Here is a 16,952-nt window from a genome sequence, read left to right as displayed (position 1 = left end):
GCACTGCAGGCAGTGAAGGTCCTTTAAAATACAGAAACAAACATGGATGCCCCCGTTCTCCAACCTGTAGATTTTTTGCAAGGAAATCTTTGCTCATTTTTAAAAGATTAAGGTAAGAATAACTTTTACATTGTCACTGACACTTCACTGTGAATGTTGACTGGAGTGAAGCAACTCATAATCACCCAATATTTTATAGTCTGTTATAAAGTAAATCGGGTTGAAAACGTAGATAGATAGATAGATAGATAGATAGATAGATAGATAGATGGATAGATATTTTATTGATTTCCGCAGGGAAATTCATGTATCGAGCAGCTCAAAAAATACATAACAGTATGTATCATATATGAAACTTTAGGTATTTAACCCTAAGAAACCTGCAGGACCTCTGGTGATCTTGGTTGACATTATTGTGTGTGAGAGACTCTTTTCTTTTTTAAGATAGCGTGAATGTAATGATATTATGTGAAACTAGACAATATAAGGTATGTATTGGTACCAATCATGCCATGCTAGACTGTTGTGAAGGGGGCTCCAAAGTTAGTCAAAATTTTGGGGAAGGAAAATTGGCATGATCATTTCAGAGGGGTCCACTGACCTCTGACCTCAAGATATCGGGATGAAAATGGACTCTATGGGCACCCGCAAGTCTCTCTTTTACAGACACTTTAGGCCAGTCTCATGCAGATTTGGGCAAAAAATGTGTTTTTTGCATGCAGTGTAAATGTGTTTCTTTTGCCGTGGTATATTTGAGTATTTCAGCACACTGGGGTCCCTGGGCAGTCTGAGAACTTCATAAACTGGGTATGAGTGAAAAGCTGAGAATCTTGCCAACTCAATGAGCCCAATTTAATTTAGCTGTTTTATTGTAGCCCATAAAACCTATAGTAACCTCTAGGACAGTCAAAACCTAATAAAACTTTACAGCCACAAACTAGAGGCCTTCAGCATTCAGGAGATGGATGGCTTTTCTGATAATGTCTTCTGTGGGAAATATGAAGTCCATCTTAGCCTGAATTAGGACAGAAACTTGTATTTTTAGGTGGTAAAAAGTTCCTGTTGGGGAGGAAAAAATGACAAAAACAACTTGAAGTGTTTCAATTCGATAAATGTATGCATTTTTTTCTCGGTTTTTTGTGAGCAATTACTTTACATAAATGCCTGATGCATCAGCTATGATACCCATTATTTCAATATATGCAGATTATTTTTTCAAAATATTCAAACTTTTTTTTTCAAATTGGTCAAAGGGGCTGATAAACACTTTTAAAAAATGAATTTTCTGGCTACTATTTAATGATTCAGGGTTCACAGTGTTAACAAACACTACTTGATACTCATGATACTGGTCTCCTCTGAAAGGCAACTTTGGAGTCTACTATCAGAATTAGATTAAAATTTAAAGAACCAAACTCAGGAAGATACAAACAAACATTTTTCTTAATTATATTTTTTCAGAAACTATAGCTGTTGCAGTGATGACTTACAAAGGCACACTCATAAGGCTTTGTGCTTTTAAACAATGTGAAGTTTGTCAATGCTAAGTGAAGATTCAGCTGATATAATCCCACATAATGTCGACCCTCTCCCGGCCCACACTCAGGCTCCAAGGCTGTTTTCCTCTGTTTATAAAAAGGCAACATTTTTTACATACATGGCTTTCAGCAAAGTAGACCAGCTCACATATTCAACATTTATTATTTCAAGGCCCACATGCACGCAAACAGGTTTGCACACAAATCAGCGAACAGATATTTTACAGAGATTCTTTCCATTCCAGCTATGTTATTTCTCAGGCACACTGTCCATCAATGTCTTCACTCCCAAACAGCAACATACCATGCAATACCAATACACCATCCATCGCTGCCAAATTGACCACATACAGTACTGTTGTCCCATTTCATGTCCAACAGCCGATGTGTTCTGCTGAGCAATCTGCTCGCTCAAAGATACGTTTCAATCGATACGCAGCGGCCTTCAGTGTAGTTGCCTTATGTTTCCAGCCCATGTGGTAATGACAGGGTCAGAGGTTCTTCACTGTTTTCTGCTGTTTGTTTGTAATGTTATGTGAGCATGCTACTTTTGAAACTTAACATGCTCTGGTCAGTGCAGCTGTGGCTTTACATTGATTTTGCTGCTGAGCTCGGCTTTATAATCATGGGCAAAGAAATAATTGCACTGATAGTGTTCCAGTCTGAGAAACAGGATATCGCAGCAAAACAGAAAACCATGCATTAAAAAGAAATTAGTGTGTTGCAGTGCTGGATTTTGTTAGTAATGAGACATTCCTGCTTTCAGTGTATCCTACAAAGTCTCTACTGTCTGACAAAAATAGATGTGATACCATAATTATCTTCCATAGACTGTCCTATTACACTAATAATATAGCCACAGGATAACATCTAGCCTCGCAAACTAAACCCCATTTCAGTAAATACACCCAATTTTTGACTAATTGGTGTCAAGTTACCCATTGTGTTATGATTTCCAGAAAATGCTATTTTTGTTTTGACATGTGAGCGGCAGAAACTTGCTGTACTCACCGACAGGTCACCAGTTATCTTTTCAGATGCTCATCACACACATTTCTCACCAGAAACAGTTCAATGTTCTTGTGTGCACTGAAAAAATGACGAAATTAAGCTTACAAAATGTCATTGCATAGTAAATAGCAATGAGAGCTCAGGTACAAAATCCTTCAGGAGCTCAGGGTGATTTTGGTTTCTCTTTACAGACCTGACAGTGCAGTGATAGTTTATTGACCTTATGGAGATGCTATATGTTTTCGTTACTCCAGGGAGGGCAGGTTGCTCAGTCCACCACTTTGTACCAAATGTCATGGCAGTTCATCCAGTATTTATTGATGTATTTCAGTTTGGACCAAACATAAAATTAAGGGATCACCAATGTCAATAAATTAATGCAAACCCCCAGAAACAATGCTGAGCTTTACAGTCAGTATGACATAGTGGCCAAATTACTACCTCCGGCTCCGTCTCATGATGCCCAAAAAATCATTTTCCCCATTAACTTACATTGTGAAAGAGACATCTGTAAATCTAGCCCATACTCATTCTGAACTGGTAAAACAGTGCTCCTCTGTCAGTGCTACCGCCGTAAGTGCGTGATGCCAAAAGGCACCTTTTGCGTGCGCATGAAATGTGGCTGGACAGTGTCAGGTGAGAACGTGTCCGGACAGAACTGGTTGCGGTGTTATAATTCGTCAGAACATTTTTTTTCAACACTTGTCATTTCTACAACAGATTATCAAACTTTCACTGGTCAGAAATCGTTTGATTGCAAAAAGATTTCCAAACAGAATAAATGTATTAAATGTATCATGCAGGACCAGTTGAATACCATGTGGTAAAACTCTGAGAACAGCTGTGGTGGGTTCGGGCATAAATGTAGCTGGGAACAATGAAACAAAAAGGCTAGTTTAACTGTTTTACATCAATCCTGCACCTCATCAAAATGGTGAGACAGTGATTCAATTCACAAAATGCAGCAGATTTGGATAAAACCCAGAGGGGCCTGGCATTGTCAGCGATGATTTCACAGCAATCCACAACCACAATTTCAACAGTTGTCTCTCGACGTGTACTCCTCTTACAAAAAATGATAGATTCACTTCGCCAAACCACCTGGAGCTGCACCTGGAGCTGCGGGTGACGACCAAAATAAAGGACAGTCAGTGTCAACATGAAGACAAGCTGTCACAACAGCTAGATTTTACCGGAGTGGTGACTCAGAATGGATTTATATTTGTTGGCGTTTTCCGTTTCTTTGAAATGACTCAATAAAAATATACAGTATGTTTGAAATATACATTAAAGAGCACTTCAGTGTAGGAAACAAGCAGTCAGACGGAGACACTTTTGGCATTTGCCACACAGAGTGACTCATCTACCCAAATGACGTTTTCCCCAGTGCTCAGTCAGCCAGAAAGTCTTCTTTTCACCATTATGGTCATAAAAGTGCCTTTTAGGTGTAATAAGAGGTTTGTGCACTTCACCGCAGTATCCCTCTCAATGAAGTTCTCATGCTGGATGAAACTGTCTGCTCAGGCTTAAGATTTAATTTTACAGCTTAGTGCCTCTGACGGTTTTCTGTGAATCTCAGACTAATTCCACCGGACATTTAACGACTCCATGGTTGCTGAATATGCACATATTTCCAAGGGCGTCTCTCTTTGATGATGTCTTTTTTTCTCACTTGAAACCACGAGATCTTCCGGTTGAGCATTCTTGATGGATACATTTTCTGTTACACTAGCCACGGCAGCCTTTCAAAAAGTCATTGAAATTTCCTTTCAAAGCCCACCATTTTCCCTCAGGACATAATCATAATATAATTTAAATGTCCCCAAAAAATACTCATTCTGAAGATTTACTTGATTTTGGAAGCAACTTGTGGTAGCTTTCCTAGTGCTTACTCCAATTACATTTTCATAAAACAGATCTTTGATTTACTAAAGGCCCAGTGTGTCGCCATTTGCGTTTATGTAGACAAAAAGTTTGCATTGGAGTTTAGAGTGTGTGTCCCTTCTTTATGTTTTATACCCCTTTATCTGCCATTTGAGGGCACCCTCCTGGTTTTACGAGTTGATGAGTTTTGCTCACTGTGAGAAAAAACTGACTCATGTTTGAAGGAGCAGGTTCATCTCAAGTCTGCCCTGCTCCTGAACCGGGATGCCATTAATATTTGGGATTTATTGAAATATGATTTACAGACCATCGCTGTCATTTTGGTTGCCAATATGCAGCATGCAGTCTCCAGCTTTTATTATGGAAAAACCACATCTGTTTGAAGGCACGTGCTTTCACTTTGCTTTGTTTCCCTCATTTTTCCTAAGTGTCGCCTTTCTTGTGGCCGTTATTTTCTCTGTTAAGAAAGCTGACAGTAATCTCTTCATGGAGGAAATCTGGTGAAGGTCAAAGTGGTTATTGGGTGCTCTATTGGGAAACCCTGGAAACCATTGGCATCTTTCAGAGGTCTAATTGTCTTTAGGTAAACGTCTCAAGCTTTGATGTTTGGCACAAAAAGAGCAGGAACAAATGGGATAAAACAGCCAAATCCTAACCATGAGAGAAGGAGCAGCTGGCCTGAAAGGATGGGGTAGATTCGAAATTTTACAAGATCTTTAGATGTGGTGACAGTGTGGTTTTGAATCCTCTCTCCTCCTCTGCAGCCGTGTTTGTCATTTCTGACCACATTCAAGGTTTTCAAAAAGCCACAGACGCTGCTTCCACTGTGGAGGCAAAGCGGCAAAACCGAGGCCTTCTCATTATTTAAACCCCCTCTCAGGTCTGTTCACCATCAATCTAAATAATTTCAAACACATTTCTCAAATTCATCAGTGGTTTATGGGGCTAAACAAGAACAGCAGATTTGCAGCTAAATATAATAGACACAAGTGTGCGACATTTGCCCTGATTGTCCTTTTGCAGACAGTAAACTATTTAAATGAGGACTGGAATTTATTGGAATAATAGCACGACCATTTGGAAGGGAATTAGAAGGAATGAGAAGGAATTTTATATTAACATCAATAAGTTATATCATTATACTTCCCAAAAATAAAAATAAAAAAATGTGGAAAATTGTTCAGTAACTTGTTCAGTGCTTGAGCCCCTGCTGTTGCTTTAAATTTAAATTCTATTATCAGTGAATTTTTGTTTTGCATGGTCATCACACCTCCTAAAAACAGAAACTAATCACTAAGACTTAGAAGTTGAGCACAAGACTGCTATTTGTTGTGATGTGCCATAACATTAGTGAAAAAATTTGCTTTCTGTCTCGAGTGACTGCCGTACAGTATGCAATCAGCACTTTGAATTACAGGTTTTCTGAGGTTCAGATGAAATTCCTATATTTTAAGTACCTGTTGGAGGCCAGAAACTGAAAATTACATAAGCACAAAGTCAAATCAGGACGCACTGATTTCTGTGTCTTATGACATTACTATTAAAGGTATATAAAGGATACAGCTTCAGCTCAAATTTTGTTTTTATATACCCTTAGAGACACATAATATCTTCAACGTTAACAGGCATTCAGTATTTCACTTTTTTTGTTTGAAGAGATTAATATGTGGCCTGTTTACTGGCCTTACCAAGAGGTCACAGGTCAGACCATCAGGACACTTTTCTTCTATTCTCTTTTCATTATGAAATCATCAACATGCAACTTGTGTTTATGGGGACAGTATTGCCTGAGGGGTTGTGGTGTTTGTCTCCATCTGTGGGAGAACAGAGATACATGCAGGAAGAACCACGGTGATGTGAACTGTGGATCGAGACAAATAAACTTGCACAGCTGCAACATGCTGTAGTTAAATGTTGCTCAGCATGAAGCAGCACTGAAAAAAGTAGGTCTGTTTAAAATACAAATTAACCTTTTTTAACCTGACTGTAGGTCAGGGTGAAATTTGATGTACCTATTTAAATAGACATGTTATTATGTGATATATTGCTGTGGGGATGTCAAAGGGTTGGTGTAGTTAACAGTTTTGAATTGTTTTGCTTGAAACTCTTTCATTTTTGCAAGGCGGAACTGTTCTGTTGAGGTTCGTGGGGAAGGATTTTTATATCGGACTCGGTTGTTGCTTACATTTTTGTGAACAGGAACTACACTGGTGAGTGTTTTCTTCGGTGAATTAAACTCTGTGGCTGTGTTGTATGACCTTACCGATACACGTGTACACATTTTACAGTCAGTCGTGTGACGGTGTGAGGCAGCAAAGGGTAAACTGTGGAAACGTTGTCATTTAAAGGCCTGGACAGCTAACGTTAGCCGCGCTGCGCTAACATCAACGCTAGCTAGGCGGCTAATGACAGCAGCACATCAACTTCCCCAACGCTGACAAGCAGCTATTTATGTCTTCATTTCTTTGTCCCTGTCAGTCTGTTATGCAGCGCAGTCTTAGTCCATGTACGTCTGTTCAACCTTCGTGGACTTTGTTAGCTTAAAGTCTCGGGAATGCAAGCTAGTGTTTGCACTAAGTTAGTTTGTGTGTAAGCTAATGCTAAGCTAATCAACCTTACATTACGTCATTTCACACTTTGCTGGAAATAATTCATCGCTGACACAGTTGTCCCAAACAACAGCTGCTGCTGTGATTCAGTAGTCTTGGCCATGATTAAATTAAACGTTTATAAAGGCGTATGTGTATTGATATTATTAGCTTCAGTTAGCCATAGTATTTTCATTCACACACTTTAAGTTTAGATCTCTGGAGATCTAGAGGCTGAGGATAAACCAGTTCGCATGTCAATTATTAAACTGCGCCATCAAAATATTGCTTTTCTGCCAAGATTTCCCATTCCCAACTCAGAATATACATTTTCCAGTTTTTATGAACATTTGCCTTACATCATTCAGGAAACAAAATACAAACCACCCTTTTATTGTTTATTGTTGCTTTGAAGGAAAATCAAACGTATGTAAGCAGAGGGACTGGGTAGGTTTGTAACATATGGTAAAGATTTAAATAGAAAACTGTTGTAAATCAGTATGCAGGACTGCTATATGGCAAAGTTGCATTTACAGAATTTTACTTAAGTGAGATTATTTACTTTGATTTCACATACATGTAATTTACTTCATCAAAAGTGAGTGAACACGGGGGACCAGGGGACACTGGGTAACTGAGTAGGTAAAGCGTGTGCCCCATAGTCAGGCTAAGTGTCCTTGTCGCAGTGGCTACAGGTTCGAATCCGGCCGGTCACCCTTTGAGGCTTATCACCCCCACTCCCTCTCATCCCCATTTCCTGTCTTCTCTCTAACTGTCATATCAAATAATGGCTATAAAAGCCCCCCCAAAATCATTTAAAAAAGATGCTAAGACATGGGATGTAGTACTTGGAAGAAAAACAGTACTGAATGCCTCTCGCATTAATATCTCCAAAAGGTCATGATTTATGTAAATATTGTAAAAAAAAAAAAAAATGTCCCAACCCCATTTTATAAATGTCAGTACACGTTTTGAGTTTCTTCAATTTTGGTTGTTTTCAAATTGGTAGTAAGTTTTATTCCAGTTGGTAATAAAAAGTCTTAAAACGTCTTAAATTCCACTTGCCTTAAGATTTAGGAACCTTGTGAAAAACCTCTAACTTTCTCTCTCTCTCCCCACCAGCAGGTGGAGGGATGAGTCTCTCCCCTGTGATTGGCACTGAAGTGCCAGAAACAGCTAACGGGGTTGTGACACCCGTCTCTTCAGAGAACGGCCCTCATGTCCCAGTTCCGGGGAAATATGGGGGGAGCAGAGTACCCTGTCCTGGAGAGGATTCAGAGGACAGAACCCTTGAATACACAGAGAACCACATAGATGTGGAAAACAGAGTTTACGATGGCGAAGGCTGCTTGGACACAGAGACGTACAATAATGGGAGAACGTCTAGTTTATCATTACACACCTCTAATGTGACAGACCCCTCCCTCCCTGCTGCCACATGCACAGGAGACTCAGAGGACTCAGAATCAGGCTCCAAAGACACAGACATTCACGAGGCCTCTTACACCGTTGAGCCTCCTGGTGAAGCTCTGCTGTGGGACCCAGCACAGCAAGCACACACCAAAGAGTCATCTCAGCGAGGAGGTCCTGCCACCACAGACAGACAGCATACAGAGACTGTAGATGCAGACACCGACAGCAGAGAGGAAGAGGAAGATGGAGAGAAGGAGAAACAGGATGAGGAGGATGATGAGAAAAATGAAAAGAAGTGGATCAGTCAGCGTGCAGGAGGGAGAACAGAGGTGGAGGTGAGTGGACCATGGGTTTATATTTATTTTTATTTGGTTATGTGTACCAGAGAGCCGTCAAGACTTAACTGCATGATTTTAAATAGACACAATGCTGAGAATTAAGTGTGCTTTAAATGAACTACAACACATAAACCAACTATGTCTAACAGCAAAGTTGATGATAATTTTTCCAAATGGCTTAATTTAAATGTGATACAGAAACTCTCCATCAAACTGAAGAAAGGGGGTTATAAACAGTAAGAAAAACATGTAGCTGGTTTCATAACATGATTTATTAAGCACTAATATAACTTCCCTTCCTCACTTCCTCTTCTCCACTATTCTCTGTTCACCTGCTCATCTACTTTTCAGTCTTCACGACACTACTCCTCCTCAGCCCCTGGTCCCAGCACTTCGTCCTCTTCCTCTCCTCCACCTCCTCTTCTTCCCTCAGACGACATCCCCTGCCCTCCCCACGTCATGGCCCAGGTCTGGGTACGCAACGTCCGGGGAATGCAGGACAGCAAGAGTCTAGATGAAATCAGCCAAGCATGTGGAGGTAGATATCTTGGATTTTGTGTTTACTGCCATTTGGCTTTTTCTTTTTTTTTCTATTGGTAAGTACATGTGAAAAACCACATTAACTTTGTTAAGTACGGCAGCGATACTCAGCTTGATTTGATGGCGGACACTTTTGCAAAGTGACAGGAGGTCAAGGGTCAGTTGCAGCAGCCCAATACATGTTTCCAGGATTTTAGGACATTTCTAGGATTTTAGGATGTTTCTAGGATTTTAGGATGTTTTTCAGGACATGTCTAGGACTTCAGGACGTCTTTATGATTTTAAGACATTTGTAGGGTTTTAGAATGTTTCTAGGATTTTAGGAGACTTCTACAATTTTAGGACATTTTAAGACATTTTTTAGGACATTTTAGAACGTTTCCAGGACTTCAGGATGTTTCTAGGATTTTAGGACATTTCTAGGATTTCATACTATTTTAAGGATTTTAGGCTGTTTTTAAGATTTTTGGACTTTAGGGTGTTAGTAGAGCATCATGCTGGCACTTTTTTTGATAAACAAGATTTATTTTGATTCGGTTTTATGCATGCTGGCACCTTGTGTATACTAGAAGTACAAAAACAATTCCCAGTGTGAATCACTTTATTTTCATTGTGAATTAGAAAATGGTATGGGGCCCACCTGGCACCCTATCAGAGGCCAGATTTGGCCCGTGCGCCGTAAGTCTAGTATCACTAAAGTAGGGCTTCCATCTTTGCTGGGAATGTTTTGCAGCTTTATTCAGCTAATGTTGGCGTATTCTCCACAGGTGGTTCGGGAGCCCGGGGAGGCGGCAGAGGTGGCCAATCAGAGGGTCGACGGGCCACAATTTCCTCAGCTCTGGAACTGGAGGGGACGGTCAGCCATGAGGGCGACCTGACCAACTTCATCACCAAGAACTTGGAGCAGAAAATCAAGATGAGCTCCAAGCCTAGTCTGGACTGCAGTGACTGTGAGTATAGTTGTGAACTCTTTAGTTCAAATACAATGTATTTAAACAAATTAAGTGAATTTTCATCTTTCATAACCCAATTAGGAGAAATTCTGCTTAATATTTTAAAATGAAAATGAATTTAATCCTTTAGTAGAGAGGATTTATAACTCCTGTAGGTGTGTGCACACAGAGGAGTGGGTTTGTTTTTGTTTGCATCAGATAGAGGGGAGGTAAGTCCCATGTGTCGTAAACTGTGTATGTGTTTGTTTATTGGCATGTTTTTTTGCTGTGTTGCATTTGACTTGTGCAGATGAAACAGTGCATGCAGTTAATGTATAACTGCCTCCATAACAGCCTCCATATTTGAGGCTCAGGAGGCTGTAATAGATGAACTGTTTGCATTTTCCTCTGCAGAGGGAGGTGTCAGAAATGGCATTTCAGCAGGTTAATAGCATTTTTAGAGGCAGTGGTGCTGAAACTGCAGTGCAGGGTGTTTGACTTGCAGTCAGATTCACAGCCAGATTCACAGAACACAGTCAGCTGCTGCTCATCATTTATGCATGACTTTGGTCATGTCTAAACCATAAGAAGTAATCGAGAATCGATGCACTATCTTAAGCAAATGAATTGCCGTGTCTGCTTACATGAAGCATCCACCGCCCTGCAGTGTTCACAGTGAAGCAGCTTTGTTCAGTAACCCTGGTCTGAGCAAGTGGTACTTAATTTAGTGATTTGAGACTGATATGTTTCATTTTGTAATGATCCATTCCATTTTTTGTTTTTTCATTTCACAACTTCTGTTCTTGATCATAAAGTTTTGTTTACTTGATTACTTTTGATATTTGTAGTAGTTTATACACCAACCCCTCCTTGGCTTATGGGAGCATGCAGAAGCTCTGAAAACATGATTAAATTTGACGTATATCGACATCGACATAAATTATTTTAAAGCATCATTTCGTCATCATTATTTGATTTGCTGGCGGAATAGATTCAAGAAAAAATACTTTTTAGAGGCAAATGTGAAACTGATATGACTGAGATGAATCTATTCAATAAAAGCCTACTGAATTTATGATAGCTTTGGTTAACGAATATTGAATACAAGTGCAAAACCAATCACATTCATGACATAGTCAAAATCTAAGGTTTCTTATTCACAGAGAGAAGGCTGCTGGTTGATTATATTCATAAAGAAATTTCACAGCTGTGACATGGGGCTTTGTGTTGACAGTGTTAATGTGATGCAACCAATACTTTTAACACTAGCACATCGTGAATATAGAACATGCATGGTATGTGAACACCTTCTCAAATCAGTTCAGGCATCTGCTCCACATGAGGGACATAGCAGTTAACAAAACAAACAAACAATGGCAGCAGCAACAAAAATCATCAGAGTGTTGCAACTTGTTTGATTGCCATCGGACCCTATTGCTATCTGACAGCTTATCTTTGTCCTCGAACAGTCACCAGGTCTGTCTCTTGTTCTACAAGTTTTAGTTTTGAGACTAGTTTAGCAAAGGCTGGTTGAGAACCACTGTTTTAATAACACTTTGTTGTAATGATAACGTTTAAAAGCAGCTTGTTGTCCCGTTTAGTACATCAAAATTTGAGCAACGTAAAAAGCTGTACTTCTGGTTAGAGAAGCCTTCTCTTAAACAAGAAAATCTTAGGTTTGTTCGATGAATCCCAACCAGTTTTTTTGCATTTTTAGTGTGTCACTGAGATTTATTTAGATGAATTATTAAATTGTGACAAACACTTGCTTTGCCCATGCTATCGCCATCTTGCCACTTGTCCCTGGTAAATTAGCCTCGGTCCGCAGCAGAGACTCAACCTTACAGAAATCGAAACTAGAGATTATTTTGGAAAAGGTCCCACACATACAACAATTTGAGAAATTAAATCATTTCTATGAGTTTGACCAGGTCCAGCCAGTCCATTAGCAGCCATCTGTCTTGTCAAAACTTCCAGGAGAAAAACACTGAACCGCTGCCCTTCACTCAGAGAAAAAAACCCCTCCGGATTCGAGCGTCGGCTAAACTGGCCACTCAATTTAAACACAGGAACACAGTCAATATTCCCTCTGTGGCAGCTCATTCCCTCTACCTGCTGATTCAATTAGGATGGATGACTCAGACTTTGTTTAGACTGCAGGGATTTATAACTGAGGTCCTGCTGCAGCCTGACAGGAGTCATTTTCACAGATGGAAACCTGCTTCTTTTTGTGGTCTGTCTTTTGTGTATTCCAACACTTAACAATTCAAGGCACAAGTCTTCTTCTAATTAAGTGCCATAATTACTTTAAATTTGTGCTGGCAGCCTTTTTGTGAGAGCAGCTGTTTCCTAATTTGGAAATAATTCTTCGGTTGCCATTGTGTGTAGTTTGTGCCGTTTTGTCTATTTTTCTCTTTAAACACAATTTCTCGGAGGTGATAATTTTTAGCTTGTGCTTGCTCACGTGTTGTGCCTGTGTTGTGGTTTGCATCACTCTGCTTTTCTCTGTCTGTCTTTGTGCTGAAATAATTTATCTTTCAAACAACAAAAAGAGTAATCAGAAATGAATTTGACAATCAATCAATCTCTTTGTCATTAATCAAGAAAAATGTAAACAGTATCTGGTTCCAGCTCCTCAAATGTGAGGAATTGCTGCTTTATCTGTGTTAAATCATGAGAAATGTGGGTGTTTGAACAAAGCTGGCTGTTTAAACGTGGATTCTGGGAACTTGTGAAAGGCATTTTTTACTGTTTAACAGGTGATATTATTTAGAGCAGCAATAATTAAATGATGGGCTGTGAGCTGTTTTATTAGCCGCCAAATCATTTGCTAATCCATTTGAGTGATTTTTTTAAAGATAAAAAATATTTTTTTGGTTCCGACTTCTTGAATATCATTTAAAAAAAAATGAAATAAATAAATATTTATATATATTTGGGGTTTTTTTTGACGGTGAACTGAAGATCTTTGGGTTGCGGAAAAAAAATTTTGACAATGTCAACCTTCGGCTTTGGGAAACGCTGATATTTTTTTACATTTTGCCATTTTCTGATCACACAAATATTTACTTACCAGTGATTGAGAAAATAATTAACAGATTATTTGATACTAAAAATAATAGTTAGTTGCAGCTTTAATAGTATTTATAGAATAACCAAAAGAATATTCAGTGGAAAGTCAACAAAAGTTGCAGCCTTATGTGTTTATATATTATTATCTAATTTTATAATCATTTCTTGCCAGCGGACTGTTCGGGTCCCATCTACCGAAGCCGGGGGTTGTCACGGAGACCTGCAGACATTCCTCCCATTGATCCAGCTGTCCTGTTGGATCTTCAGAGACACACACAGGAAGTGGCGCACAGTGTGGAGATGATGATGCGGAGCCTCAATGGAACCATCCAGAATGTGAGTCTGAAACTCGGACTTAAGCTTCATCCTTTTGTTTCATGCTCTTGTCCTGTTGTCTCACACTCAGTTACTGTAAATTTGTCACCCAGATCTGTTTGTGTAGTTTATTGATCTCTCTGTCCTCCTCTCTAATCATCCAGATGACGGCCCTGAGTGTGGGCTACATCCAGACGTACAGAGACTCTGTTGACAGCCTGGGAGAGTCTGTGGACATGAGTATAAAGGTGACACTGTGTGTGTGTGTGTGTGTGTGTGTGTGTGTGTGTGTGTGTGTGTGTGTGTGTGTGTGTGTGTGTGTGTGTGTGTTCTTTCAGTCTTTCTGAGTGTGAATTGTTCTGTCTTTTCTTTAACCTCTTGAGCACTGATATTACCTTCATATGATGGATAACTTATTATGATACATTTATATTGTGTCATTTTATAGGAGTAATGTATTTTATGACTTGTAAACATGGGCGTAAACTTGTAAAAAGTTTGAAGAAAAACAACACAAGCAAACTAGAAAACAAAAGTATTGTCACAATGGTCAACCATGTCATAGTTTTTATTCTTGTCATGTTCCCATCTTTTTATCTGATTTGGATGAGTTGTATATTAAAGCATCGCTTTTTATATTGTCTGCCTTTGATTTTTATTCCTCCTATAGGGCATGTACACTCTGATGGCTCGCTGCGAGGAGTTGGATCGTTCCATGCAGCCCATACACACCCTGGCTGCACAGATCCGTGACATCAAACGCACCCTGGATGCTCTGGAGGCGATCTGCAAGTAACCCCAACGGTCCGGTACAAATACACACCCAGCTGCAAAGATCCAACATCAAACACATCCTGAAAGAGGCTGTCTGCAAGTAAACCCACCTTTCTGCAGGTAGCACACACACACTGCAGCAAAGTTTAACGCACCTCTGGAATTCTAGAACTATTGCTACTAGGCATGCTGGATGATTGGCGCTCTTAAGTCCCTCCGCTTATTCATCATATGAAGATTTGAAGACCATGTTTGTGTTGTGAGATTTCATCTGAATTGCGCGTGATGTGCTCTCGGAGCTGAGCTTTTTGCTTTTTTTTTTTTTTTTGAAAAGCACTCTCACTTCCTCTAATGAAGTTGTCGTGAAACAAAATCTCACAAATTAACCAGTTTTGGAGACACTTGATCAAGTGCCCCAAACAAACACACGCACACACACACAGAAAAAACAGATCCTTCAGCACGTGTTGGTAGATGGCGCCTTTTCCCAGTCGGAGGAGGAACAGTGTGTCATTATCCGTCCAGCCTGCTTTGTTCAGATTGCACTAATGCTTCTCCCCACATGGGGGCGATGTTTCTCTCTCTCTGTCTCTTCTGTCATGGAGAGGCCAGTCTGAACTGCTCAGACGACAGTGACTCTTGCACAGGAACAGACAGTCTATTTTTTAATCTTATGCAACAAAGATCAGATTCTTTCACTGCAGGCTAAATGAGGGGAGGGGAGCATCATGTCTGTCTGTCTGTTTGTCTTTTTTAATGTTTATTTATTCAGTTCTCTCAGCATGCTTTTTCAGCTACTCTGTGTCACTGGGAACTGACCAGTACAGCCAGATTTCTTTCTACTGGTGGCCACTGATCTGCTCTACTGGAGCATTTGGAGTTTAAGCTCAAATGCTGCGTGAAGGTAGTTGTTGAAGATTATGAAAGTTTTTCACTCTGACTTCTCAGACTGTTTACCAATTCAAAACTGGCAACCTTTAAATCAAATGTCTGCTTCTCTACTTTAAAGCTCCCACCAGCCGTGTGTCATTGGGCCTAAAGCCTCACTTTCCTTCTCTGTGTCACTGCATCCAAAGTATTTTGAGAACATAAAAATATCTTATGAAACCCACACAGTGGCTTTACACATTTGAAAAGCAAGGCTGATAAATTCAGCCAACTTGAATATTTTTCATGAAATCTGAAGTCATTGAATATCTCTTAATGTTCAGGCATGTAAGTAGCTCAGAAACGGCTCTGAGTGTCATTAACTGGATCGTGTTGTTTCAGTTTTGATGCAGCCAATTCAAAAAAAAATCTATATGTATTATTAGAAGAGCTCAGTTTCAAAACAAAACTTTCAGTCATGTATAAATTAGATTTAGATTTGGATATAATTGTAAATTCTACTCTTATCAAATGGTGGACGCCTTCATTTGGAGCAAAACTACATTTATTCTGCTTTGACTACATTCATATTTAAATCTTGAGGGGGGAAAACTCAGAAAATGAAATTCAAATCAGTTGTGGTTTGCTTCTGATTGTACTAAACAGTCACAAAGAAACAACAGTTAAATTTCTGCGCAGCATGTCTGCGCTTTTGTTTTCTTCAACATTGAAGAGATTGGACACTTCGACAAAGGAGGATTTAATCTGGGAAACATCGATGGAGTCGGGACACGGCCTTCGCTTGTGAACTAACGTGGACTAGTATCACATTCAGCTGAAGTGAGTATTTATTAATTTACTCTGATAAAAACCACTGAACAACCGCAGCACTGTCTGTCTCTTGCTCTACCAACATAATGCCATTTGCTCTCATGGAGCACTGTACTTGGTTTAATGAAGAGACTGAATGTCTGTCATTGCACTGGTGTAGTAGATCATTGTATGTGTACTAGATTTTCGCACTAATACTCGTACATGTACCTATTACTGATGGATTTTGGGATATTTCATTAACGAAACAGAGCAATACTGCACAAAAAGTAGGTACGCATTGTAATCTTGATTCTGAATTGTTGTCCGAACTGTCTCTACACGCACCTGTTAATGTGTTTTCACCTCTGTGGGAAAAGATGTTAATGGCTTCACCAAAAGCTCAGACTGCATTCTGTGTAAAAATCTGCTCTTTGTCTCCTTGTCCCGTTCCTCAACCTTTTTGGCAAAAGTTTGGGAAAATTGTTGGGGAAACATCAAATGGGAATCATTAAAAAGCTTAATTTAAAGAACATAACGGTCCAGGTTCAATTGATTATGCTGAAATTTACTCCAAACGTGTTTGTTATTGTAAAGATGTAAATGCTCTTTTGCAGATGTAAATGTCCAGAGAGCAGACATTTGGGAGTCTTAGATTTTGGAGGTGAGAAAGGATCCATGAGATGGGAGATATGGGAGCAAATGTCATTGTTCATAGCATAAAATGTATGATTAATTAATTTTCTGTTGTACAATCAGATGCACCTGTGTAGATACGATCTCTTTCTGTAACTAAAATGATTTAGATACCCTTCGTCTTGAGTGTATATTTTAATGAAAAATAACAAATACATTTACATGAGCTGCAAA

General features: G+C 39.5%; 1 protein-coding gene across 1 annotated transcript; it reads left to right on the top strand.

Moving 5' to 3' along the window:
* Positions 1-6,536: 6,536 nt before the first annotated feature.
* borcs6 (BLOC-1 related complex subunit 6) lies at positions 6,537-16,952 on the top strand. Its single transcript, XM_042492521.2, has 7 exons — positions 6,537-6,643; positions 8,144-8,769; positions 9,124-9,310; positions 10,080-10,262; positions 13,489-13,652; positions 13,796-13,879; positions 14,302-16,952. Exons 2-7 carry the CDS (start codon positions 8,155-8,157, stop codon positions 14,425-14,427), a joined length of 1,359 nt encoding a protein of 452 aa, XP_042348455.1. The 5' UTR covers positions 6,537-6,643; positions 8,144-8,154; the 3' UTR covers positions 14,428-16,952.

This window comes from Plectropomus leopardus, chromosome 9 (assembly GCF_026936395.1).
Source record: "Plectropomus leopardus strain MGB_pleo_1.0 chromosome 9, ASM2693639v1, whole genome shotgun sequence".
NCBI lineage: Eukaryota > Metazoa > Chordata > Actinopteri > Perciformes > Serranidae > Plectropomus > Plectropomus leopardus.
The sequence above is the reverse complement of the archived record's forward strand: the minus strand, read 5'-3'. Positions and strand labels throughout refer to the sequence as shown.